We start from the raw sequence: 27710 nt of genomic DNA, 5'->3' as shown, positions 1-27710 counted from the left end.
TGAGAAATTATGGTGTCACATTCTGCCTTGACGCCAAATTACTTTTTAAAATGCAAAATTACGGGGGACCGAGCTCTGGCTATTTCGACTCGCATTTCTACTTTTAATAGCTCGTTATGTAGATTTAGGGACCCTCGTTAGAGCTTGAGCTGCAATTGGAGTGAGAAATAAAGACATTACGGGGACAGGGCATGAAGTAATGATCTTATCCTAACCTTCCCCTACCTCGCACCTTCCTCAGAGCGAGGCAACCAGGGGTTGAACGTAATTAAATGACGCATATTCTTAAAAAAAGTCGTATAAATCAAAAGACAGCTCTATGCAAAAGCGTGACGCAAACACGGCGGCATGACGTAGCATTAATCATTTTTCCGACGGTTTTTTACTTCGTTCTCTATGGGTTGATAATAACTCCCTAATTGAGAGGGTTTGACTTCGGGGTCGTAGGAAAGAGTTATAGGGCGCGGGGAAAGAAACATTTCATTGGATGCTGGTACAGCGATAGCGATAAAAGGGTCTTCATTTAATAGGGATTTAGATGAATACTCAGAGGAAGGAGCATCATGACCTCGGTCCTTTAAATTTTGGACAACCTTGAAGACTTTCGGAACTTTTTCTTCTGTGTGAGGAATATTCTATGAAGTCACCAATTAAACGCTTGTAAAGATTTATCTTCGAAGTTCACTGGAAAAAACAACACATTGGATCTAGAGTCCAGACTCTTAAAAACATCGACAAGAAAAAATACTCTTGATTCAATCAGATTTAAGCTTAAATCAAGAACCAAGCACTCTTAATTTGAGCGGATTTCTTTTGATTCAAGTTTAAATCTGGATTGATCAAGAGTATTTTTTCTTGTCAATGTTTTCAAGAGTCTGGACTCTAGATCCAATGTGTTTTTTCCCCCAGTGTTATACTCTTGAATTGGACTCCTTTGTACGGTACCATACTAAGAGCCCCATTAAACTTCCCTCAGTTTTAATGTTAACCATATCGTCGTTTCCTGGTTGGAGAAACGTAACTTCATTCCAAGGTTGGAACATTGACTCAAACAATTCACTTTTTTACAAGAATATTGGTACTTGTGCAATTTTCGTCGAACATTTTTCTGATTTTTGCAGGAACCCAGAAGAAAAATAAGTGGAATTTTCACTTAGAAATGCCCAAAATTCGATCTCTTGATGAAAATGCAATTTGCGAGGAGAAATTTAGCAACATTGAAATGTAGTTATGATCTTTCGTGAGGGAAACGAAGGTGAAAAGGAACTGATTGAAGATGAATGAGACACGTCCATAAAACACATGGGAAAAAAAAACACATTGGATCTAGAGTCCAGACTCTTGAAAACATTGACAAGAAAAAATACTCTTGATTCAATCGGATTTTTGCTTGAATCAAAACGAAATCCGCTTAAATTAAGAGGCTTGGTTCTTGATTTAAGCTAGATTCTGATTGAATCAAGAGTACTTTTTCTTGTCGATGTTTTTAAGAGTCTGGACTCTAGATCCAATGTGTTTTTTTTTTTGCCAGTTGATCCTCATGCTTTCGTTTCGATATTGATGTGGCTTGGTTCTCATCTGTTAAATTAGGTCCTGTTTTCGTACGGCGGTATTGCGCAGATTTAGCCGACTAGACCAGTTTTTGAAAAAAACACACCCCCATCTTCATGATACCAAAAGTCTGGTTTCATTGATTTTTCACGAGCCTCAAAGCACAGCTGTCCGCATCTGCATCGAAAGCCAATAGTCAGCTCTGTCCATAAAAAGATTGAAAACGGCGGAGCCTGCTTATCCTGTTTTTATTGCTAAACCACGACCAGGCTCTGCCTAAAGATCAGCGATGTGTAACTTGGATCGAGAATATTGATTAGATAAAAATACGCGCCTGGGTCTGGGGAGGAAGGCACAACTTGGGAATGGAATCCTGAGCCGACTTAAAATTCCATCTCATAGGCCCGATACATGCATAAATCCACATGTACTTGACTCACTTCTGCCGGAGTTGGTATCGTGTATCCGAGCCAGGGACCCGATATCGAACGCCTGAAACCGGGAAGCCCACGTTTCAGCGGCAGCCGATTTGGCCGGGGGCCAAGCAGCGACGCCCGATAAATGGGATGCGTAGACGTAAGATGATGATCAAAATGAGATGAATAGACTCGTAATGATATACCTATCCATTACTGCCAGGAATGAAGGAGGGAATCTGTTCTTTTGGAGAAACAGATCTTGTACATCTACATCTCTGCCAGTCCCTACATGGGATATTCTGCCAAATTGTTTCAGAATCACTGCTACCAATGTCTGAGTAATTTCGATTCTTCTTCCGTACATCTACTTGTAGTGTGGGGTCTTGTAATTTAGCCATGGGTAAGTAACCGGTTCAAATACACCCCGATGCTTGAAGAGTCATGAAAATAATTATTTTTCTCTCCGAAGAGCAAAACGGAAGATGGTCTATACTTATTCGGCGATAATAAACACTCCAAAAACGTACTTGAATCGTAGGGATTCGAGGGTAAGTAACCCATAAAGTGATGGGAGAGACTCGACGCAAAACCAGTTTGGGTTTCTCAATTGCGATTAAATGTTGGCAGTCATGACTGTGTTGATAACGGATGTGTGGACGGTTGTGCGGGTGATATCTTACCTCCGTCAGCCTTTTGGTAAAAGAGTGGTGCATCAACCTAGACGAGAAGGCTCGTGGAGGGTTTTTCACGGAACACACATTACCTATGTACACGGCAGAATTGTCTGTTTATAGAAAAATACTTGTAGAGCCAGCGAATTTAGGTATCTAGCTAAGTAGGTACGTTCTTTAGCGGGAAAATGGTGTGAAACCGACTAGAATACAATAATAAATAAAGATCATTTCAACGTTTACACAACTCTCCACGCTCTGGAAAATTCTCGGATCCTCTCGTACAGACCGAAATCTGTCTGATTTCAGTTTCAAATCTAAGTGGTTAACTACTATTACATACTTGACATCATGTTTTGGACCGAGATATCTAAAGGCGTGCGTACAAGCGCTGGATAAGTAAATACGTTCGTTGAATGAATGAGGCAAAAAGGCGCATTCCAGACTAAGGTACATGTTTTCATAAGTCGACGAGTATAATATTAACGCTGTAAGCACATAGAAGTGAAAGAGAAACTACTTTTTTACGATTAAAACCCTCTTGAGTACAAACTGCCGTGAATGAAGACTGGCAGGACTTCACGAGCAAATCAAGAGAAAAAGAGGCTTCGGTCTCTATCAATTAATGGACGCATTTATTCGAGCAAAAAGTACACATACATGCGAAATTACTTGCAGATATATCTCCTTTTTCTTGAGTACCTACGTCCAATTCACTCTCGCAATAATTTAAGTACGCAAATAACTTGTTGGGTTGAGATACCTGGCCTAAAAGCTACATAACATGTCCGTCAAAGTAGAGAAGATAAGGGTGTAAACAAACCTCGTTGAGTACTTCTGAAAAGCTTACTAACTTAGAGAAAGTATAAAAATACTAGTTGTGATTGATGCCAAACACCTGCGTTAGAGATTATCATGCTTAGGATTAGAAGAAACACCTCGAGAATGATTTGATTTGGTTGAAATGTGAAGATAACTCACCTATCAATTTCTTAACCTCAGCTTCAGTCATGTAAATACTCCAATGAGCCCTGGCTTCGCAGGCATAAATGCAGAACAACAGCGACGAAATCACTAAGTGAAACCTCCAAGCCATGATGACGAAAACGTATTCCTCAAACTGCAAAACACAAAACTTATCAACAATCCCGCACGAGGAACATTTCAGCGAGAGAAAACCACAAGGATCACGAACACAGGAGTCGTGGAAATCGTCGTTAGCACTGGATTCGAGACACGAGAACAGGACACAAGTCGAGAAACACACCCGGGAAGAAATTAAAAGACGGGAAATTACATTCTACCGCAAAAACAAATCAAGGATCCGCGAGGAACAGAAGTAAAATCCAATATGCCGCTTGCAAACGAGCTGCCGGCAGCGACACAGCCTTCCCGTGCGACTGTCGGAATCAAACTGGTTGAAATCCCGGGCCGCGGAGCTGGGATACCACGAGTCTCGCTTGTAGAATACTTTACAACCATAGCTGTCCGCGGGGGGGAGGGGCAGGGTGCGCGGGGCTAGGGGGAGGTTCGGAGGCTTCGCCTGGAGTCCGGTTCGGATGCATATTTTTAACTATTTACGGAGTTGCCCGAGAATGACCGAAGAAACCCGAGTGTTAACAATGTGCACCCAGGTGACTCGGCAGACCGCCTTATAATACCCATACCTGCGTGCCCCACGACTCTCCCTCACCCCCCTACGTACCCTGCCGCCTTTTTTACCAGTGGAATTGCTCTCGACTGATGATTCTTTGGAGGAGGATCTCATGTTGCCATGCTGCCGCGGAAATAGTTCCTCTGATTGTAAATGCATCATGGAACTGATTTTAAATGCAGCGCGGGACTGATTCTCATGCAAGTCGCCTGAAATAAGTCTCTACAAGTGTCCGCACCCAAATTGTTCATGAAAAAAATTGATAAATTCGATTGATAGTCATCTATTCTTAAAATATTGAAGTTTCGGGAGAGAATTGGCAACGGATAATAGTGATCCGGCGGGAAACTGATTACCTGCGAGGAATGCAGTAGCTGCCCAAAGAAGATTTTACAACTCTCCCATTAAACTTTTATTTATTTTTTCTAAGGGATTTTTTCTATTCTATTCTCTTCCCTCTTTTTTTCCTCTACTATGGTCAATAGGCAGAATTAAGGCGCGATCATTCCGATCGATCAAACAACGTTTAATCGCTCCAAAACGACTTCTTTTGAATGCGGACACTATTGATTTTCATTTTGCGTTAAATTTTCATATTTCACCCCGCATTCCTGTATATCCTCCCTGCCTGTTCCTCGTTTTTTACTTCCTTTTACGCAATTTTAGAGAGTGGCCGTGGAGAATGATTGTAATAAAGAATGAAAATCGGCAAGGTTCCAGAATTTTACGCTACGTAAGAAAGCTACGAAAAAATTGGCGACCATCTGCTAAATAATGAAACTAATCCATAGAAGAGAAGGAAGGAAGCATTTTTTTTTCTTTCCAACAAATGAGAAGTTATCTCCTGTTGTTCATAAAATTTCAGGAATGTTTTTAGTGACACCAGGGAAATACACACATGATGAACGGACATCAATAAGACATACAGCAGTTTCCATTTAGGAGAAACAATTTGTTGAATGTTTAAATTTGCCGGGCCACGAATTTAACTGCGTTGCAAAGCGTAATGTATCACATGAAAGTGAAGGTGCCATGGGCCGACCCTTAAAATGAGAATTAATTTTGGGTTCGGTGACTCAAGTTGGGTTCGGATCGGGTAGGCCACTAAACTAACTCCATGGTAACGCGTAGAGTATCACGGGACTTTGAAGGCACTTCACAATTTAAGATCACAGTCTTGTCTTGAATAAATCCTCGCTCAATAAAACTTTGATCTCACATTCACATGATTATTTACGTTACTACTGCATCTTTAAAACTCTGCCGGACCATTTTGAGATTTGAAGCGCTTGGGGATTTTGGTTCTCCTCATTGATAAAACTATGGTTTGACCGGATATCATAGCATCCACACGACTCTCACGGATCACTGAAAGTTCCATATGACTGATGCGTTTTTCTCTCTCATCATGTGTGAGTAAGACACGATACTGAAAACGTGTTTGCATATCGGTGACTGTAGTGCGTATCTTTATTGCAAGGTTTGAATAATTTCCAGTATCGTTTGTTCTTTTTCAATGAACATCTTTCTCATCGAAAATTCTTGTTTAAAGTTTACGTCAATATTTTTGCATAGAGAAAGAAACTATGGGTTAGTTTTATTTATTTATTTTTTTAAAATAAAATATGCGGGAAGGCTTGGTATACACCACATTTGAATGTAAGCACTTTTCGACTTCAGCCATCGATATGCATCAATCAGTAATATCTGGACCGAGTATGATAGAAAAGAACAGAACCACTAGTCACCACCAGTGGTGTGGCGCACTTTGCGATATATCGATTGATCTGCCTTTTAAACCTATAAAAAGGATCGACAAAGAAGTTGTTCGTAACGAACACCTTAATAATCGATTCTTTACCACAACTTTAAATGGGGAAATATCGAAAGTCGATCATTCACGCATTGTCAACATATACCATATCAAGATTGAACCGAGAAAAAGGGGTTTAAAGCTGTGTTCCTCCATATGACTTAATGTTAGTGATGAAGTTTAATGCCTAGTTTCATACTGGTCTGGCGAATACTATTCCGGTATTCCCATTGGCGCTACAGCAGCATTTGTATAATCAAAGCTTCCCGACACGACATCAAAAGGAGCTAAAAAGACACACACGTCAGCGAGTAATTAGTAAGCTACATTTAAACAAGCGAGATTTCTAATTCAACACATCCTCAACCCCGCCCTTATTGTTAGTCGGAAGAGACTCATTGCGAGAGGTTTGTCTGAGGCTGACAAGTGCTGGAGTGCTGCAACGGGAGACCATGGCAGCAACAGGGGCTTTCTAATTTCCTGCTGAAGACCAAGAACAGGCCAAACTTGGAGCCTCCAGTCAAAACACCGCCCTTCGTCGGTAGGGTTGCCACCTGGACAAAAAACATCGTATTATTAAGATTCTATATTATAAATCTAAGACCCTAACAGAGGACTGTACTGCCGTGCTAAGGGAAAACGCCGTTTGAGCTTTTAGACGTTACCAGATTTCCTTTAATAAAAACTGAAGTTACTGGAAAAAATTAGAATATTTTTCTTCCAATTGTTTATATAATTTTGTTCGCAATTTCACCTAAAGCTCCTGAAAATTTCAAGGAAAAATATGCGCAACTTTCTTCAAAAATACTTGTTTTATCCGGGGCACACTGGAAATAAAAACACATTATATCTAGAGTCCAGACTCCTGAAAACATTGACAAGAAAAAATACTCTTGATTCAATCGGATTTTTGCTTGAATCCAAACGAAATCCGCTTAAATTAAGAGGCTTGGCTCTTGATTTAAGCTAGATTCTGATTGAATCAAGAGTACTTTTTCTTGTCGATGTTTTTAAGAGTCTAGACTCTAGATCCAATGTGTTTTTTTTCCAGTAACACGGCGGCACATTCGGAATATTCACTATCAACAATTTACCGGTAACGTCTATCCGCTCTTGGCTGAACATTCTTGTTTCAAGTCTATGAGTTAAAACAGTCTCACTTTAAACAAAAAATATCCAAAATATCCTCCAGAGAATACCATCTCGCTGGAAAATAGTTTGATAGCATTATGCAATTCTTAGATTGTTAAACTTTTAGCTTACTTGGATAGTCGGGTAACCACCTCATTCTCAGAAGTTATGACCATAGATTTTCGGACTGGAAGGGCAACGTGGTGCATGAAGCCTGTGGCGGGAATGCGAGGGTGGGATTGGAGCGTGATTGATGCGTTTCTCTAGCTGAGTTTCCGTTTCCGGTAGAAAAATCGTCTGTGACACATAGCGTATAATACGTAAACACACCTCAAGCGCTTTAATTTTTGCTCCCGCGCCTTGTTAATCTCTCTGACACGCACCCACGCACCCTTCTTGCCGAAGTCAGTGGACGTGGACAGCCTCCCCCCACCCTCCTTTAATGAGGGTGTGGAAATTGCGGTTTTCTTTGCGTGAAATTTCGTAACTTTACAACGTTCGAAACGTTAGGATATTGTCTACGACGATTTTGACACCATAAAATAGAAAAAATGAACTTGATGCCGAAAACTCAAAATCAATGAATTGTTGAAATGGTTGTCTTGTTTTTTCCGTAGATTACTTGGATTGCATTTTGCAAACAGGAACCAGGAGCATTGCAATGTTGCTAAGATTGTACCCCTTATTTTGGCTTGGAGGAAAAACCTGATTATCCGTTAACAGTTCCTATTTTACTAGCTAAAAACTGTAAATCTAAGACAAAAATTACCATGAAAATTTATATTATTTCATGATTTTAGTAATTATATTGCAAAGGATGAAGTTGCACAATCTTAGCATCATCGCAATGCTTCCTGTTCCTTTTTGCAAAACGCAATCCATTTTCTCCGTCGTATCTTTCCATTTGGGTTTGCTACGAATATATTGGCATGGAGAATTCAATTACGGAAATTTTGGCGCACGAAAAATGTCACGAAAAAGTCAGCGCGCCTTCAATTCTTAGCTATGCAACACGGACATCCACAAAGCACGAATAGTTGTATCAAAGAGGTTTATTTTGATTTCAGTATAGATGCTCAAATCATTTCGGGTTCACTCATCATCTATCTTTAAAATGAGCCATTAAGAAAGTCTGTACGCCCTCACTTTTTAGCTATGCAACTTGTACATCCTTAAAGCACGAATATTTACATCAAGAGGACTTGATATGATTTCATGAGGTAGCAGAAGCTCGAGTTCATGTTGTGAGAATGGTTGCTTAAAATGACTTAGACGGATACATTCGGACCATTTGATAGGTAGGACACCCAAAAATAGTCATAGAAATAAAACATTACAACAAAAACATTGGGAATCAAACATTAGAGTGCAACTTTACACCCCTATATCAGTATTGAAAAAGAATCGACTGTTCGCAATTTACTCTCCGAGATTTCCCAACGAGTGATTTCCAAAAAACAAAAATCCCGATTATTCGACCAACAAAGCTTGATAAAAATCGTTCCTCATCCTTATTACTTTTCACGATGGCGGTAGGCCGGTTTTCCTGTGTTTAGACCCCACAATAGTTCAATAACACACTAGACCCGAAAAATTTAAGCACTCATGGTTAATGACTTAATTTCAGCACGGAGCCCGCTGAATAATTTGAACGCTATCTGTATCACGCACGCCATGGCGGTAATTGAAGATGGTTCCGCAAGATTTGCACTGGTTTCAGGCGTGATTCATATTCTGGGGTTAAGTCACGCAACCCGCCTCGACCAATTAGACAGCGACTAGCTATCCCGAGCGGAAAGCCCGCGTGAACTCACCTGCTCTCCTCGGTGTTTGATTTTATTACGAGGATCGTGGCTTGTCATGAAGAGTAGTTGCTCACTTAGCGAGAGACTCATCAGCTTGAGGCATGACATTTGGACAGACTGGGAGTCGCCTCTCGTTATATTTCAATGTGAGTATCGCTGATGACTGAATTGAGTGCTTCTCCTCGAACATCGAGGAGATCATTACAGGAAGTGGAAGTGCATAAGGCACTGACTTCCTCTCTCAAGGAAATATATCGATGTGTGTTCAATCATTCAACACTGTAGGAATGGTTACTTCATAAACATAAACAAAAAATGAAAGTCTACTTTGGTTAGATACAAGATTTGAGATTATCAGGTGTTTCTTTAGAATCCGGATATGACTACTTCTCTCAGTTAGAGTTGCGATGAAATTGCTTTCTCAAAATGTTGAATTATTTTTAAGGTGTTGCGAAGTACCGAGTATCAGAAGAGGAGGGAATAGGTGAAAACTCTCTGAAATTGCTAAACTATGAGACTGTTCGCAATCGATAGAAAATTTTCCCTCAAAGGCATAACTTTTAGCTACTCACTATATCCTCTTCGCCCTCTTTTAGTTTCATCTAAAAATTCAAATTGCTTAAGGGACTGTTAGCAAAGGTTTCGTGCGCGTGGAAATTATCACATGGAGAAAGGGAGCTGCAAGCTGAAATTATGATACTTGAAAACACACTTTCAAGGCAAAGTATAAAGTAACAGACATAAATGAAGGCGGTATGAGGCAAAATAGTGTCACTCTCCTAGATCCTTAAAATGAATAAAAATACTTCTTGGTTTTGGTGACTCAAGTTGGGTTCGGATCAGCTAGGCAACTAAATTAACTGCACGGCAAAGCGTAGAGTATCACAGGACTTTGAAGGCACTCCAACTCAGAATCGTCCTCTAGAAGTCCTCGCTCAATTGGACTTTCGTTACACATTCATAACCACAGAAAATTCACATGATTGTTTTTGTTTCTTTTGTCGCTTTAAAAACCCTCGAAACCATCAAGGGATTTGAACTTAAAAGCGCTGGACGATGTTGGCTCTCCTAGTTGCGAAACTCAGGAAAATTCATTTTCATCCATGAAAATGTGGCTACATCTGATTGTTCATATGACGTTTTTACCGAGAACGGCAATGTGGACGTAAACGTAAATCGCTGTACTGCCGTGCTAAGGAAAAACGCCGTATGAGCCATCAGGCGTTGCCAAATACCCTTCGAAAAACAACGAATTTTCAGGAAAATTTGGGAATATTTCTCCTCCGATTTTCCGGAGAATTTTCTTCGAAATTCGATCTAAAATTTCTGAAAATTTCCAGGATAAATATTCATAACCTCCTTCAAAAATGGATATTTTCCTGAGAGGAAATGTGGCAACAGTCGAATGCTCATACGGCGTTTTTCCTTAGCACGGCAGTGTAGATGTGGACGTATTTCTGCCAAACGGTACTATGTGAATTAAGACATGAGCCCAGAGGCACATAAGAATATATGCATAACAGGGCTCACGTCATAATGCACATACTTCCGTTTGGCAGAAATACGTCCATGTGAGGTTAAGAAACGTAATCGTCGGGATTAATCCGTGAGTCGTAACATAACGCGGCGTAAAACGAACCAGTTCCGCAAAAGAGGTGTTTATTTAGCGTGAAATCGATGGACGCGCTTCGAGCATCGAGGAGGACGGGGCACCAGAGCTGCGAGGGGGGGGGGGGGGGGCTCAGGATCAGGAGATCAGGGCCAGGATTCGAGGCTGAAAAGGGACAAGTTCAATATTTTGCGAAGGCGATTCTCCTCGGGGTTTGGCCTCATTGTGCCCGTGATCTGCTGCTCGATGCTCATTTATTATACGGCCTCGTATTATACTTCCTTATTATGTTATTCCAATCCGACACCCCGAATGCGCGCCTGCCTCCCCCCATTAATCAGGGCTTGCACCCCTATTGTCCGAGCCGGCTGTGTGACAGTGGCAGTGGGTGAGTGCGTGCCTCCACCTTGAGTGTCACCTTAATCGCGGTGACTAACCCTTTCTAGATCCCTCTTCCACTACACTGCCGTACCAAGGAGAAACGCCGTATGTCCATTCGAGAGTTGCCATATTTTCTCCCATAAAATGTTATTTTTGAGGAAAAATATTAATACTTTTCCTTAATATTATCAGGAACTTTAGGAGAAATTGCGAATAAAATTATCTGAAAAATTGGAGGAGAAATACACGTAAGCTTGCTAGGGAGTTCGTGTGTTATCAAAGGAAATTTGGCAACGCCTGAGGGTTCATACCGCGTTTTTCCTTAGTCCGGCAATACAGTCGTCTAACAACGAAAACAGGCAAAGGTGAAATATTGGCTCAGCAAATTCACGCTGAATTCACGGCATGAAAACTAAAGTACTTTGGGTACTCGAACTTGCAGAGATAAGGCATTATAATGTATTTCGTAGTCCATATTTGTTTATAACATATAGTTTCAGCACGGTTTTAGTGTACTTTTAAAAAAAGAAGTATTAGGTGAGGTATTGCCTCAATTGAGACTACACGCTCCTGAGGGGGTTTCAACATTTTCATTAAAAAATCATGCGTGCTAACAAGTTGATTCGTGTTAGTCGAAGTACCATTAACTATTTGTAGATGCACAGAAAATTGTAAAATACAAAGTGCAGACGTCTCACGCACGTATAAATCCATCCTTCAAATTGTCCATCCAATCATCACATCGAGAGAAATACATTCGTAACATCCAACATTCATATGCGACACAACTTTGGAACTTTCCTGAAGGACCGCACTGCTGATCATACAGGACATCTTGCGCATAATGCGCCTAAAATTGAATAGCACAAGCCAAACGTGGTGCTTAAAAATTTAGTGCATCTTGATTTTCTGTTCTTTAAATCTCTCTCTTCCTTACACTGTCGTTTTACGGAGGAGAGTCGTAGCAGTCTGGGATGAACCTTGAGACACAAACAAGAGCCATGTCAACTAACCAAGCTCATACAGAAATGCACTTACGGCTTTCCTATACTTAACTTCGGAGGCATCATTCACATATTCTGGAGAGGACTCAATATATTTCACAGGGTGTACAGCAATTTTCAACAAGAAAAATCCCTGACATTTCCCTGATTTCCCTCACAAAAATGGCCAAAAAACCGGGGAAAAATTCAAAATTGCCTGACAGACGGAAAAAATAATTTCCTCGACAAAAAAAAATAACAAATACGAAAAAAATTGAAAAAAAAAATCCTGATTTTTCGACACGTTTGAATTGATTAGATGTGAGTACATTTCAACAATTTGAAGAGTTGTAAATTGTCAAAATTTGACTATCTGCCTAATGTGACAAAATGCTGATCTGCCTATTAGCCTGTGACGTACAAAATTACTTAAAATCCAGCCGTCCAACGACGTCTTACCGGTGAAAAGACACGTCTCGTAGTACTTAAATTCTTAACCTATCCAATGATCCGTTTAAGACTGAAAACAACTCAAGTTGAAGCAAAAAAGTAGTTCTGGTTGTGCAAAAAGCTGGGGGAAGGTTAACGGGACGAAATAGTATGTCACTGAGAATGGAGTCTTGGAGCGATTGGAGCCGCTCAGTTGTGCAGGGTTTCGTAAGAGTCCCCGCGGGCCTTTTTGGCACCCTTTCGCCCTCTGATTAAAGCCGCGAAGGCAGCATCTGCCGCGCTTAGAAAGAACAACGTAAGAACATTCAAGCACTGCCAAATTTCTCCGGATAAATATTCGTTTTAGAGGGTAGTTACGAATACTTTTTTTTTAAAAAATTTTCACACGCTGTGAATGAAATTGCGAAATAAATTGGCCGTAAAATGGACAAGAAAATGTTTAAAAGTTTCCTGGAAAATTTGTTTTATACCAAAAGGAGATTCAGCAACATCCAAAAGTTGATACGGCGTTCTTCCTCAGCGCGGCAGAGCTGTGAGTGATCCCCGAGTCGGATTTGCGGGGCTCGTAATTGATGGGATGACAAATGATGATATCGCGATGGTAAGTAATAGGCGCGTGAATCATCGGCGAAGGCAGTGGCAGCGGTCGTTTGTCGTTCGGAGCACGTACGGCTTACTAATTTTTTCACCCCGGGCGGCGCGCTTGGAACTCGGAATTGTTCCTCCATGACGGAATGTCGCTTTCATAAAATAGTCATCAAGGAGGACCTCAGCGCACCAGGAATTTCGCCTACTTCGCTGCAAGTCGCTTAGTTTACTCCGGACTAGAGCAGTGATCTGACTGTACCCCCGAATTTTAGAGATCATTCGGGCAGTGAGAGTTGGCGGCTCTAGGGGACAGGGGGGCCTGCTCCGCCTGAAACAGGGTGTCTAGCGACCGGGGAAATTTCAGGGAATTTTTTTGGGTGTCAGGGAAATCAAGGAATCTGCAGAATTTGGCGAATTTGATTTTGCAAGCGATGTCAGGACAACGTCAGTGAAATCGAAAAACACGGATTTGCCGGAAAATTTTTCGCGAATTTTACTCCTGCGGAAATTTCTACCGAACTCTACCAGAATTTCTGCTGGTGTCTTAAATTTCAAAAACTAGGCAAAAATATCTCGCGTACAAACATTTTGAAGAATAATTCATCAAATTATGAACTATTATTGTATTTTCCTTTTAAAAATGTCTCTCCTATAATTTTATCCGTCAAAATTATAAGAGACTTTGGGCAGTAAAAAATGCTGAACCTTTTGAAATGAATGGTCATTTTTGGGCTATAAAGGGACCATAGCGTTACACATTTTTAAAATAATTCCTTTCTATGAACAAAAATAACCATTTCGCCCAAAGTTAGCAGAGGAGTCGGAATTTCAATCTGAGTAAGAATATTTGACATTTTGCCTCGGCCTAGGCATTTGGCAAAATCCCTGATTTGATTATTTGCTAGCGATATGTACAAGAAATCCTTAGGATGCTTATGATGGGTATTGAAAAGCGATCATCACTGAAATCGGAAACTCGACATTTTTTACCGAAAATCGGTTTTTTTGTTGTGTTGAACCATTTCCGTTACCACCCAAAGGATCCTTTTACCTAGCTTATCAAGCGGAAACTCCAAGACAGAGAGGGTACGGGACAGTTAAAAAAAATCTCAATATCTGGTTGAATCTTCCCTCGTTTGCATTTTGTCGTGAGAAGCGAACTTTTGCATTTCACGTGTCGAGGAGGAATCTTTTCAAAACACGCACCAATTATTTTAAATCGGCGACAAGACAAAATGTGCGAGGCATCGGTTTGTTTAATTTAGATGCAATCAGTCAAGAGAGTTCTTACTCAGCCGGATCGACAACCCTCCACTTCATTAAAATTGTAGCGTGACACCTCCGCTGGCATTCTCGGCAAAAAGCGCGTAACTCTGATCGGAATCCTATGCACCACATGCGCGGTTTTTCCCGAGCGCGATGGTCCGCACACCCCGACATGTTCAGCTCTCGAAAACAATTTGTCCTTTTCATCTGTCAACCGAAGCAGGCGAAGCGGAGAGCTGCAAGAGCACGGACGGGTTCAAGGAGCAAGAAAATAAGATCGTACCATCTAAATCCGAAAGAATACAAAGCGTTCCGGAATCAATCAAGTTTACTTAATATTCATGGAAAAACGTACACACTTAATTAAAAGGAGGATCGATCTACGGACGTCGCTGTAGGGTCGTTAGCCATCGCCGCCGTTTAACGTACGGTGAGACGGAGTATTTCAAGCATTATACGCGGTATTTCGTTCGATCTGGCAACGATGCAGTGGTCGCGGCTGGAACGATCGTGTACCGATGAATAGTCGGCAATAAATCCGAGCAGCAACAAGGATAAACGGACAAATAAATAAAAACAAAACAAACAAAATGGGAGAGAAAAAATAGGAAAATCATCAATAGACGGCCCGAACTGTAAAGTCAGGTTAAATAATTAAGGTCGGGGGTGTCGCGGAGAGGGGAGGCACGGAAAAGCAGGTTCATTAAAGTCGGACCCCACTTTATGCTCCGCGGCAGTGCCGTGTCGATGAATCGATTGAGCTGCCGTTTAAACCTACGGAAAAGGATCGATTATCGGGGTACCTCGATAATCGATTCTTCGCCATTGCCTCGAATGGGAATACATCGATAGTGAGCCCTGGATTCAAGAGTCTCAAATGTAGATGGAGATAGTTTCAAGAGCCAAGTCTACGTTGCCGCGGATCTTGGCTCTCTGCCCCCTCCCACCCCACTTGTTGAGTGTTTTCGAGTCTCGAATAAAAAGTAACGACCGGGGAATGAATGCAGCGAAACTGCACAGCTATTATGCGAGCCTTAAATAGTCCTCATTACCGGATTGGAAACGGAAAAGGGTTCTGGAATCTATCGGGTCTGTGTTTGCATTTTTCCGGGTCGTGTTTCGTGTGGGAAGGGCTGGCGGCGCACAACGGATTCAGTCAATAGGAGAGGTCGGACAAAATTTGGAAACTTTAAAAGTAATAACTCCGTCCAAACAAAACTTTGAGGTTTTGAAAGTGGTTCCATTGGTTTCCTCGTAAAATTTTCTGCTTTAAGTACTCCTTAAAGTTTAAAATGTGACGAAATAAACATCAGAATTTACAGTTTTAGTCAAAAATTTCATGTCCGACCTCTCCAATTGACTCGACCCACTGTGCGACGGGACATTCCTCAAACTTCGGGATTCTGCACTACCCTTTGATGAGAAGTTTACTAACTTTGTAGTAACTCGATGGCTATAATGTAAAAAAACTGCGTTTTCTTGATTGGGACGTTGCAAGTTTCTGCTCATGTTGTAATTCTTTGAGGAGGAAAAAAAACCTAGCCTACAATTTCTCTTTCTTCTGAGTTATCTCCTTTCATTCGAAACTATTCACAGACATTTTTAAAAATATATTTTGGTTAGTGTTCTAGTAGTATTTAAACATAATCGGACGTCTGCAATGAAGATAGCCGTTCTTGTTAGCACCCAGGAAAGAAATAATTGGCCTGTCACAATTTTTTTACCGGAGCTAAAAGTAGATTTGTTTCATGCATATACACGATCCCTCAGAATCACACGTGACACCTCTTCAAATTTCATAATAAATGTTTCAATTAATGATTTTTGGGGGACACCTCAACATTTTTAAAGTTTTCCGTTTTAAACAGTCTCTCAATAAATCCAATTTTTTGAGCGCTGTGAGGATCCTCTACAGCACACATGCAGATTCGCGTCTTCAATTTAATACAGTTTTTGCTCATGTTTTTGTTTTGATAGATGTCTGACTTTCTCTGTAGGTAGCGGACGACTTCATTTTCTCACATTAGCTGTCTGTTTACTGATGGATGTCATCCTTTGTTAGCACATAAATTACCTACATTCACTGACAATACTCTTTTGCATGCAGTTACTGACCATGCAACTATTTCGACTCTTAAGTGGGTTTTTGGCCTATTTGAAAAATTGAAGGCGCATTGCTCTCCTCAAACACGAGCCCTCACGTGGGCCTCAGTGAGTGGACGTTACAATGTGGCACAATAATCGCCTCTATTTAAAGGTTAAGAGTGTCGTCATTTCACCTTTCGAAAAAATCAAAAGACAGAGTCGACAATCACTGCGACTATGGTGCTTTAAAATTTAAAATCACAGATATCATCAATTTTGTTGCTCGCTTCAGTGGGCTTTTTGCGAGTTTCACCTACATGCCAAAACCAATTTTGTCAAAAATTTTTAAATAAAGAAGAAGAATACGTCGAAGAAGAAGAATAAGAATGAGAATACTGACCATGCAAGAAAACAAGAATAAAGAGGAAAAATAAAGAGAGGAAGAGGACAGATCCCCTCTGCCTCTACAAACAGTGACGTGCAATTAGCCAAGGCATAAATTACGACTATGAAAGCAACCGTTTAATGAATTTTTTGCATAAGGGCCCAAGTCCTTTGGGAAGTTTCAAAATCACCGAGCATTATTTATGTTTGCACGGATGGACTACATGCGGAAAATCTATCTGGAAATTTTACTGAATTTGGTTGATTGTGAAATAAAAATTCTCGTTTATTCCCCGATAAATTCTCTCGGTTGTCCATTAATCCAAAGTTAAACCTCCCTTGGCAATTTTGGAACGTTGGTATGAACTTACGCCTCTATGCAAAAACTCAATTCTATTATTGTGTGTGTATATTGTTCGGACACGCGCGCATGTGGACGTGAGACGAGAGACGGCTGCAAGGAGTGAGGCCCGTTCCTACCTCCAATATTTACTCTGCTCGTGCTGTTAGACTGTTAGCTCGTCGTTTACTAACGCCAACACAAACAACCAGAGTCAATAGATTCCTAATTTATTTCATAGCTTTCATTACTCCAGCCTCCCGTTTTAGTGCTTGCTTACACTATAATTTTTAGACGATCGTCGCCGTGATAATAGCAAAGTATCGCTCGTAAAGACGTCCATTTGTTTACTCGACCCGTTTTGTTTACCAATTTACTCGGAATAATTAGTGTTTTCAGCTCCTTTTATTTACGGAGTTCGTTTTGATTGAATCCTGCGCGCGTTCATGCAGCTATTCTGCCGTGCTAAGGAAGAACGCCGTATGAACCTTCAGGCGTTGTCATATTTCCTTCAATATAAAACGAATTTATTCGAAAAATCGTGGATATTTTTCTTCGAATTTTTTCAGAAAATTTTGTTCCCACTTTGATCTAAAATATCTGAAAATTTCAAAGAGAAATATGCATAACTTTCCTCAAAAAACACATGTCGTACCCGAGGAAATTTGACAACTCTCGAATGTTCATACGGCGTTTTTCCTCAGCACGGCAGTAGTGGCGCGGATTTTTTCCATGATTTTCTGAATTAGAGTTCAAACTTTTACGACAAGTCTGATTCAAGAGGTGACATTTTCAGCACATCATAAATTCTAGAATCCGAGGGAGAGTGTCGTGTTCGATTCTTTTGAGTATAAATCAGTCCTTCCTCAACCGGTTTTTCCGTTGCTTTTACTCCTGTGTCGATCTTGACTGTTAGGGGTGGTAGGTGGTCGAGACAATCGTGCAATTCAATTTTAGGTTGATGTCTTAAAATTTCGTCTCCGTCTCAAGTGAAAATCTTCGAAAACAGCCTCTGAAGAACTCTCCAAACACAGTTCAGCAATATGCTCACATCTGCAAAATGTCAAAAGAAAAGATCCTCACTGGAAATGCTGTATTTTAAAGGTCCATTGTATTTAATGCCCGTAGATAATGTTCATTTTTTGAAGGGGTAAATTATTTTAATCCCTTAGAATTACAATGATACGGAACTTTTTACTCGACTGTTTGGTTTTTTACAATCCAGCGGGGTCTCAGAAATATTTTGTCTCGATATAATGCAGCATTTGTACCGGTAAATTTCAATATTTTGCGCCAAAATGCAGCCTACATGCCAATAAATCTTTTAGAAAATTGCACAAATGTAACAAAAGAGGAAACATTTTCTGTGATTTTATGTTTGGAAGCACAATAGTCGCAGTTACTTAAGGCTCCTCTTCCCATTTCCCTCGAAAGGCGAGTCTTCATGTTTGTGAAGGGTGATGCGCCCTCATTTTTTCAAGTAGGCAAAAAACCTACTCACGAGTTGAAATAATTGTATGCACGTTAACTCAGAGACAGGAGATCCTCCACTGGTACGTTGGCAATAGTGGAAACTTTTACTTTCGGGATTCCAACATTCAACTGCTGACTTATCTAGTAGGCGGATGGTTAACAAAGTGTTGAGAATCTCGTTTCTCAAACAAACCGAAGTTTGGGAAACTTGTTTGATTCATGATGTCACTCGAAGCTCATCATTCACCTAGCACGTAGGTTAACAGTCGAAAAAAGGGTGATGACTGGTGCTCCCTGAAAATTGTCCACAAGGAAGTGACAAATCCCCAAAAGTAAAAGCTCCCACCTGCCGTCAAGAGGCCAATGAAGGGTCTCTTGTCTGTGCGTTAACTGCATGCTACCCAGGGCCGGATTTACCTACATGCCGCCCATGGACCGCCTGTATTTTTCCGCCCCCTTCTCATTTGTTTTGAAACATCATTAGATCGTATTCGACAGTGGTTCGATGTATCGTTTGGTTCAAAACAATAGAACATAACCTCAAACAAAAATTTTAGTATTTAATTTGGAAAAGCTGAAAATGAGAAAATTTCTAAAAATTTCACTTTTCATTGCCATTTGGTACTCGAAAGGATAAAAATTCGATCACAAAGACCCGTTACCTCAGATTTCTAAATTGACTTTTGAGGCTTTGATTACATATTGAACCAATCGATCAATACAATCTCACCTGTGTGATCTGTCGAATACGATCTATAAAAACCATCAAGTGAACGTGCCGGTGGGGGAGGGGTGTATGAGACGCGTTTACTCGTGTTGGGCACATTTTTTGTAAAAGCCCTGTCAACACTAACAAAAGTTCAGTTCCGTAAACCCATCCCTGTTTGGACAAGGCCTTCCATTTATAAAAAAGAACGAACAAATTATGAAAGAACTAACATAAATGTGGTTAAAAATTTTAACTTCCACCGCCGCGCCGACCGCACTGTGTTGGCGCAATGCGTGAGGTATTCATGCAGTCTTGTAGGCGCTATGCGTTTCACGCGCGCCGATCGCTGCTGACCACACTGTTTGGCGCGATGCGTGAAGTATTCATGTAGTCTTGTAGGCGCTATGGGCTATGCGTTTCAAGCCGACTGCTGCTGACCGCATGTGTTAGACGCAATGCGTGAAGTATTCATGCAGTCTTGTAGGCGCCATGTGTTTCATGCCGACCGCCGCGCTGTTCCGTTCCAGGTTAAATTGCGTGTTTGATTTCTCTCTTAACTTGACTAATTAAAGGTGTTGTCTCTTGTATCACCGACAGACGACAAGATTAGAAATTACTATACTTTTTCTCTCGGGAAATGAGAGATTTTGTCACCTCTTCTCGTTTGTAATTTATTTTCTGAATCCGATTTTTCCTCTTTTTTTTTGACACCTACATTCAAAAAGATTGAAAAATTTGCCGCCCTCTACATTTTGCTGCCATGGGCCGTGGCCCATGTGGCCACCCCCTTAATCCGGCCCTGTGTGACTGTGAGATCTCAAGGCACTTTTAGACAAAGACGACAAAATTAGAAATTACTGTACTTTTTCTGTGAGGAAATGAGAGATTTTGTCGCCTTTTCTCGTTTGTAATTTATTTTCTGAATCCGATTGTTTGCTCTCATTTTTTGATACCTACATTCAAAAAGATTACAAAATTTGCCGCCATGGGCCGCGGCCCATGTGGCCACCCCCTTAATCCGGCCCTGATGCTACCTGTAAATTAGTGCTGTGAGTAGATGCGTAGACAATTTATGAGTACCTAAGGCCCTACGTGAGGTCTCCCTGCTGAGGAAAGGAGTTGCTAAAGCAGTGGCGAAGTTTGAGTGATCGACTATCGACATATCCCTATTGAAGCCATTTCAAAGAATTGATTACTAAGGTGCCAACACCCTGTCTATCGATCCTTTCGCATAAATTTGAATGGTATAACAATCGATATATCGCAATGCACTCTACGCCACTGTGTTTAAGGAAAGACTATGAATACGGGCCTAAGGAGTGTATGAACCAGCCGAGCTTCTGGGTCGAGCTCTGTCGTGCTGAGGAAGAACGCCGTATGAGCCTTCAGATGTTGCCAAGTAACCTTCAATAAAAACCGAATTTACAAGGAAAATTGTGAATATTTTTTCCCCACAATTTTCAGACAATTTTGCGCGGAATTTAATCTGACATGACAGAAAAGTTCTAAGAAAAAAGTGCATGAATGTCGTCAAAAATGCATGTTTTACCAAGGGAAATTTGGCAACTCTCGAATGTTCATACGGCGTTTTTCCTTAGCATGGCAGAGCTGGTCGGTGGCGAACCATTCCGAGCCTGCTCAGGTGTGTTTGCTCATTGGCGCCTGGACTCCGACTCTCCCGCACTACAAAACCGCACACCTGCATCGGATCACCATGAGATATCCGTGCTTTTTCCCCAGCACAGTTGGGATCCGAGCATGTAGGAACTCCTCCTTCTCGGCTCAATATGGAAGCCGGCGATGCTGGTGCGGACAGGAACGAAACTGACAATCTGTGAGGGAGAGAACGCGGAGCTTACACCGGGAGTTATTTACCCGTCTTGTATTTGCTGAGCACCAACCAGCGTGGTTGTAGCTGTATCCGTGAGGTATAACCAAGGTCGTTGACAAGAGCGAGAACGTGGTCAACTGGGTGTAGTGGTGAATGGTGAATGATCACCGACCGAGATTATAAGCCACGATGCCGTATTTAACTAGAATGTAGGTATTACTCCCGTGTACTATTTCCGAAAGTAATTTTTTGACGGTTTTGGTCAACGACTTTATGGCTCGATTAGCAAGTCTTCTTTGACTTTAGTTTCCGAGAATTCACTTGAGGTGCTCATAATGGGAAAAAAATGTTAGGGGTTTCCCCTGAAATTTGGTACTACCCATTTGTCGGATGATATGGACATTTCCGATTAATTGTGGCTTAGTGCCGCAACTCAAGTTGGGGTAGTTCCGCAACATTTGGGTTAGTAACCTAATTTATGGGGGCACTACCACAATTAATTGGATATGCCCATGTCATCCAACAACCCCTACCTCCTTTTCCGTGTTAAAAGTATGGATTTCTTCAAAATTTATTTTGTAAAATTCAATAAGTTTGTGATTGAACTTCCTTTTTGGAGCTTAGTAAGGGACGTATCATGGACGGTTCCCAATTCTTGTTCACCACAAATACACTTTCATTTACGTTTTTCCGCGATTACATCTCAAACCATTTTTTTAAAGTTGTCAACTTCCAAAATGAATTGCGCCTCCCACACATAAAACTATCCCACAAGAAAGGAAAGAATAATTCGGGCCGTTGGTACACTCAACGGTACGGCAATTTTTTTAGTGATGAGTAGCATCCGAACCTGAAATTTGAGAATCCGCTCCGTGTTAATACTTAAAAATGTTAGGTCCACGTTTTGGAATGGAGAAAAACGGTCCATAGAGTCAAGGAAGCAGCTATCCGGAGTTTCCACTCTCGCGGGAAACCAGAGGAATTTCCCCCGCGACCTCGCAACGGCGTCCCCGGCCGAGCAGAGCGAGGCAGAGCTCCAGAGGGAACCTAACCTATAATTTAGCGTAGTTATCGAGCCGCGGGAATAGGTTGAGCGTTGCAATTAGAAACCTAACCAAATAGACTATTGTTTATTGTGAGCAAACTGACTCAGTTATCGCGGGGCTGGTCTCCGGTCTCTGGTGGCTGTGAAGCTGGTGGAGGCGATGCCATGCACGCGGTGCATCGTGAATTCCAGGGGGATCTGCTCCACGGATCAGCTCGTGAAATGGGCCTGGCCCAACCTCAACCCCCGGCTGCGGTCCCCCATCCCCCCCGGGACCCCCCGGTCCCCAAGGCCCATCGTTGTATCCGCCGTTGCCGGCGCATAATGTACATCTTTTCGACTCTGCTCTCACAGACTCGGGCCTCAGGACTCTTAGCTGAAGGAGAAGATGAAAAAGAAGGAGGAGAGGAAGAAGAAGATGAATAAGAAGGAGAAGAGGAAGAAGAAGGAGAAGGGGAAGAAGAAGGAGAAGAGGGAAGAGAAGGAAAAGAGTGAAAACGAAGGAGAAGAGAAAGAAGAAGATGAATAAGAAGGAAAAGAGGGAGAAGATTAAAAAGAAGGAAAAGAGGAAGAAGAAGATGAAAAAGAAGGAGAATAGTAAGAAGAAGATGAAAAAGAAGGAGAAGAGAAAGAAGAAGATGAAAAGAAGGAAATAAAAAAGAAGAGGATAGATGGACAAAAAAAGAGTAGAAGGAGAAGTGGAAGAAGAAAAGAGGAGGAAGACACTCTCTTTCTTTATCTTTTTCCTTTTCTACCTCTTCCTCCTCTTTTCATTCTCATTCTCCATCTCCACCTTCTTTTCCTTCCTCCTCTTCTTCTTTTGCTTCCCCTCATTCTTCATTCTCCTCACTTGGCTATTCTTCCTCCTATTCCTCACCTTCCTCTTCTTCTCTCCTCTTTCCTCTTCTTCTCCTCCTCCTCCTTCCGATTTTTGATGCATTTCCATCTGACATATGCCAGAACTTATAGTAGTCCCAAGCTATTCGGCCGTGCTCAGTAAGAACACCGTAAGAGCCTTCAGACGTTGCGAAATTTCATCTGATAAAATGCGGATTTGCAGGGAAACTCGTGAATACTTCAAATGCGTCAAAATGTTAGTCGCAATTTGATCGAAAGCATCTAAATATTTCAAGGAAACATATTTACCCTAATACCTCTCCACATAACCATAACTGTAATAAATAACATTTCCATAAAATAAATTTTTCACGGAGGGAGGGAGGGGATGAGCTAAACGGTAATGTACGGTTAAATGACAATGTAAGTGCGGTATTACTCCTTAGAGCGACAGTATTGCACATATCAATACTTTTTTCTTCTTTTCTTCTCTTTTTTTTCAAAATTCCCGAGTAAGTGTGACCCTATTACTTGTATTACGTCCCTATCAATCATATATCGAATACATTTTATCGATACAACCCTATTTTAGCGATGCTATCAATGGATCAAGATCATTCGTTAACGATTCAACAATATAGGGACTGAGTCGCTTGGACTAGAGTTCGAACAGACAACCTTCCCGAGAGTCACTGCAGCTGCAACATTCAGAAGCTTGTAGCCTGGCACATAATTGAAATCGAGAAAGAGAGGTGTGAAGTTTTATTGTCCCATAGGAAACAGTTTATTGAGCGGATTTACAGTCACGTTTCTTATTATACTCTCTAACATTAAGTATCGGAAGTGCTCCCAATGAGTGGAGGGCTATTAACACTTACGTTCCAGACAATTAAATGTCGATTTTTCTTTTTCAAATAATTTTTATGCTAAATCCAGGTGCAAAGCGACCAGTGTGAAATTAAACTCGAGCTGACTTATCAGGGAGTCATTGACTAATGAGATCGGGTAGCGCATGACAATTTTGCAAAAGCTTTCTGTAAGCATTGCCCCACAGGATAGACACGCATACTTTGATACATGCCCCACAGGACAGACACGCATACTTTAATACACACTTATTTTGGAAGCTTGGAATTGAGTTACGTTCCTCGTCTGGGGAACGATGAATTGGACTGCATTTTGCAATTAGGAACAACACAATTTTGGATCATTTTCAAAATTGCATTAGTGCAATTAATTTTCAGGTAGGTGTTTTTATGGATGAGCCTGAAATTGTCGGTCTTAATTGCAAACTGTGGCCCAATTCAACCGTAGAGTTCTGTTCTCGTTCAAGCATTTTATGTGGCATCCTTTCTCCCGTTATTCTATTGACATAGCCCAAGCAGCGGGCTGATTGTTGGTAGACAAAGCTATAGACAAAGAAGACATAGGGAGTTTGGAACGATGTTATTCTATAAAATTTCTATAAAGTAAGAGTCACCTATATACCGTGCATTACATGTTAAACGGGTGAAACCAAACTCCTATGTCCTCTTTGTCTATAGCTTTGTCTACCAACAATTAGCCCGCTGGTTGGGTCATGTCAATAGAATGACGGGAGAGAAGCTGCCAAATGAAATGCTTGAACGAGAATAGAACTCCATGGTTGAATGTAAATGATGAAGAAACGATGTTATTGGTTGAAATGGGTGGTTTCTATAGACTGAGGGAAAAAATGATGGACAAACTATAGGGTCTCTCGTGGGCTGCCGTTAGTCAGTGCCGTTACCTACGCCCTTTGTCCATCGCATCCACTCGCTTCTACCAATAGGATCCCTCCATATCCGTTTTGTCTCCCTTGTCTATAGCTTTGTCTACCTATTTCAACAGTCAGCCCGCAGACAAGCTGTCCGGTCATGACGTCGAATACGATGTTATTTTTAACGTCCATGATCTGACGCAATTATTTGTATTTTTAAATTTTTTTTGGCGAGGGCAAAGTTTCCTTAAAAACCACGTTAGAGATAAGCTTGAGATTCAAGCACTCGGCTAAAACTTCGCAGCACCGCCTCTATTTATTTCCGCCGAGTTAGGGAACGACATTGCAAGGTTGGATCGCGGAGGGAGGATCGGATCCCTGTCCGCGGGAAGGAACGAGGGAAACGTATAAATTCCTGTGGGTGCGGGCGGTGCGCCACGGAGCGGTGAGCTCTCGGTGCTGATAGAAAGATGACTTCCATTTCTCAGCGAAAACAAATCGGTCTGCTTAATCGAGGAGGTGGGTCGAGGATAGCGAGAGCAACGCCTCGGGGCCCCGTTTTGCCTCGCCGCCCTCGCGACTCGAGAGGAGGAAACAAGGCGGAAGAATCCCGCAGTCCCCTAATTTTTCCCAAGAAAAAGAAAAACGTTCATAGTAAACAAGTAAAAACAGTAATTTTGCTGGCTACGGCACGCGGAACGTAACGCACATCAAGTTCCGACGAAGGGTGGAGGGGTTTGTTAAATTTTCAGTACAGCGGGCCGATCATTGGAAAAAAAAACCACATTGGATCTAGAGTCCAGACTCTTAAAAACATCGACAAGAGAAAATACTCTTGATTCCATCGGAATTTTGCTTAAATCAAGAACCAAGTCTCTTAATTTGAGCGAATTTCCTTTTGATTTAAGCTTAAATCTGATTGAATCAAGAGTATTTTTTCTTGTCAATGTTTTCAAGAGTCTGGACTCTAGATCCAATGTGTTTTTTTTCCAGTGATTATTGAAATTTATTTACAAAGTTATAGACAAAGAAGACAAAAGGGATAGAAGGGATCCTACTGGTAGGAGGTTGCAATGGACAAAGGAGGTAGGTAATAGACCACTATCGGCAACCCACAAGAGACCCCATAGTTCGTCCATCAATTTCTCTCTCAGTCTATTAGAACCACCCATTTTAACCAATAGGATTGTCGCATACTCCTCATGTCTTCTTTGCCTAGCGCTTTGTCTATCGATTTTAATAATCAGCACGTAGAGCGGTTTTTTTAATCGTTCATGTAACATGCTAAGTAATTCCTGAACAAAAAAAATGATCAATGCACATTGTCCCTTCCAAAGGGGCCACCCATAAATGACGTCAGGCTCATATTTCTATTTTCCATCCCCCTTTCTCAATGTGAGGTATATGTGAGGTAAGGTGGTAGGCAGCGTTGAAACCTCCCTTAAAAATAATGTCAGGTTGGACCAACGCCCCCTGTCTCACTCGGGAAAATGGGTCGGTTTTCGAATCGGTCTGAATTTCCTTAAGTATGAGCATTGCGCGCCAATTTAAGCCTGAAGCAGGCTTCGCTTACAAGCCCTGCCTTCCCTCCCCTATCGTCAGGTACATTTTAGGCACCCCTTTAACCCTCCCCTCCCCCGATCTTTCACACCATTTATGGACGACCTTATAGCTCTCTTACAGAGATTGACAATTAACATCAGCTCTCACGGTGATGTTTATTAACAATTCAATCTAATGTTTCTAAAAATATCAAGGAAAAACATTCATCACTTCTCTAGTAATGAAATATTTTATCGTAGCAAATATTTGCAGCTTTCGAAAGTTCATATGATTTTTTTCCTTCGCACGACAGAACTGAGACTTTCTCTGTCGAAATTTGTCTGTGTGAATGATGGCGCCTCTTTGGTTCTCAAGTTAAAATCACAAGACAAGGCCATGCCTTGATGGTATCAATAAACATATATTCATAAAATATAGAATCAGATGATGTTATTAAAGGTCAAATCTCACTACAAGGTCCTATAAATTACTATCGCAGGCATTGCTGTTTGCCAACATTCAAATACAAGAAGACCTCTCAGTCCTCAGTCTTTTCAGCATTCATTATTTTCTAGGAATATTGAAGTGAATGAAAAAAAACTCTCGTAGATACCGAGAGAGGGAAAATAGAAGAGAAAAGGCAGTATGTCACTTACTGGACATGTAGTTATATTGCTAGACTGCAAATATCAAAGAGCATGAAAATCCTTGCTCCGTGTGGAATGTTAAGCTCACATCAGTAGGGCAAAAAATAAACCTACAAGAAGCAACATACATACTTGTTGACTGTATTCAATGAAACGAATAGTAGGGATTCAGAATGAAGATCAAGGTTTCCATTCTTAAATTTCGAGCGCAGTTGTGGTACATTTTGCAATAACCAGCTAATATTTGGACCGCGGTAAACAGAAAGGAACCAAGCCACATCAGCTATTGCCAAATTTAACAGGGGAATTTGATTTTTTACGAGAGAGCGTTTGTGCGGATTCCTTTGAAAATTTTAAGGAATTTGCTTTGTATTATGGAGAAAATTCATAGAAATTTGAACGAAAATCCGCACAACAAATTGCCCGATTAATTGTGGCAATAGCTGATGTTCCTTTCTGTTCAACGCGGTCCATTTGAGGTTTACTCTAGAAACAATGCATGGCTCAATAAAGTTCTTGTTCATGCAAATATTTCCTTTTCCTCTTCTTCTTCCCTTCCTTCCTTTTCTTCCCATAGGCGGATCCACACCATTCGTCCGAAAAAAAGGAGGAAGAAAAAGGAAACAAATAAAAAAGGAGGAAAGGAGAAGGGAGGTTTAGATTTGGTAATTGACAATTTGACGAAATTGACTCAAACTACGTGAAAGATACTTTAAAATTTTCAAAATTTTCTGAAAGAGTTGCTCGGACCTTCTTTA

The 27710-nt window shown here is 41.2% G+C and overlaps 2 protein-coding genes across 2 annotated transcripts in view; one reads left to right on the top strand and one right to left on the bottom strand.

Moving 5' to 3' along the window:
* The window catches only part of LOC109040844 (tyrosine-protein kinase Dnt), a 100906-nt gene extending 96817 nt beyond the window's left edge, over window positions 1-4089 (bottom strand). Inside the window, exon 1 of the mRNA XM_072300690.1 lies at window positions 3623-4089. Coding sequence (XP_072156791.1) covers window positions 3623-3737 — 115 coding nt within the window. The 5' untranslated portion in view covers window positions 3738-4089. The remainder of the gene's footprint in view (window positions 1-3622) is intronic.
* Window positions 1-27710, top strand: part of LOC140224645 (uncharacterized) — a 75196-nt gene that overhangs the window by 19131 nt on the left and 28355 nt on the right. The gene's annotated exons all lie outside the window — the stretch shown is intronic.

This window comes from Bemisia tabaci, chromosome 5, assembly GCF_918797505.1.
Source record: "Bemisia tabaci chromosome 5, PGI_BMITA_v3".
NCBI lineage: Eukaryota > Metazoa > Arthropoda > Insecta > Hemiptera > Aleyrodidae > Bemisia > Bemisia tabaci.
Note: the sequence above shows the minus strand (reverse complement) of the source record. Positions and strands in the feature narration are given on the sequence as shown.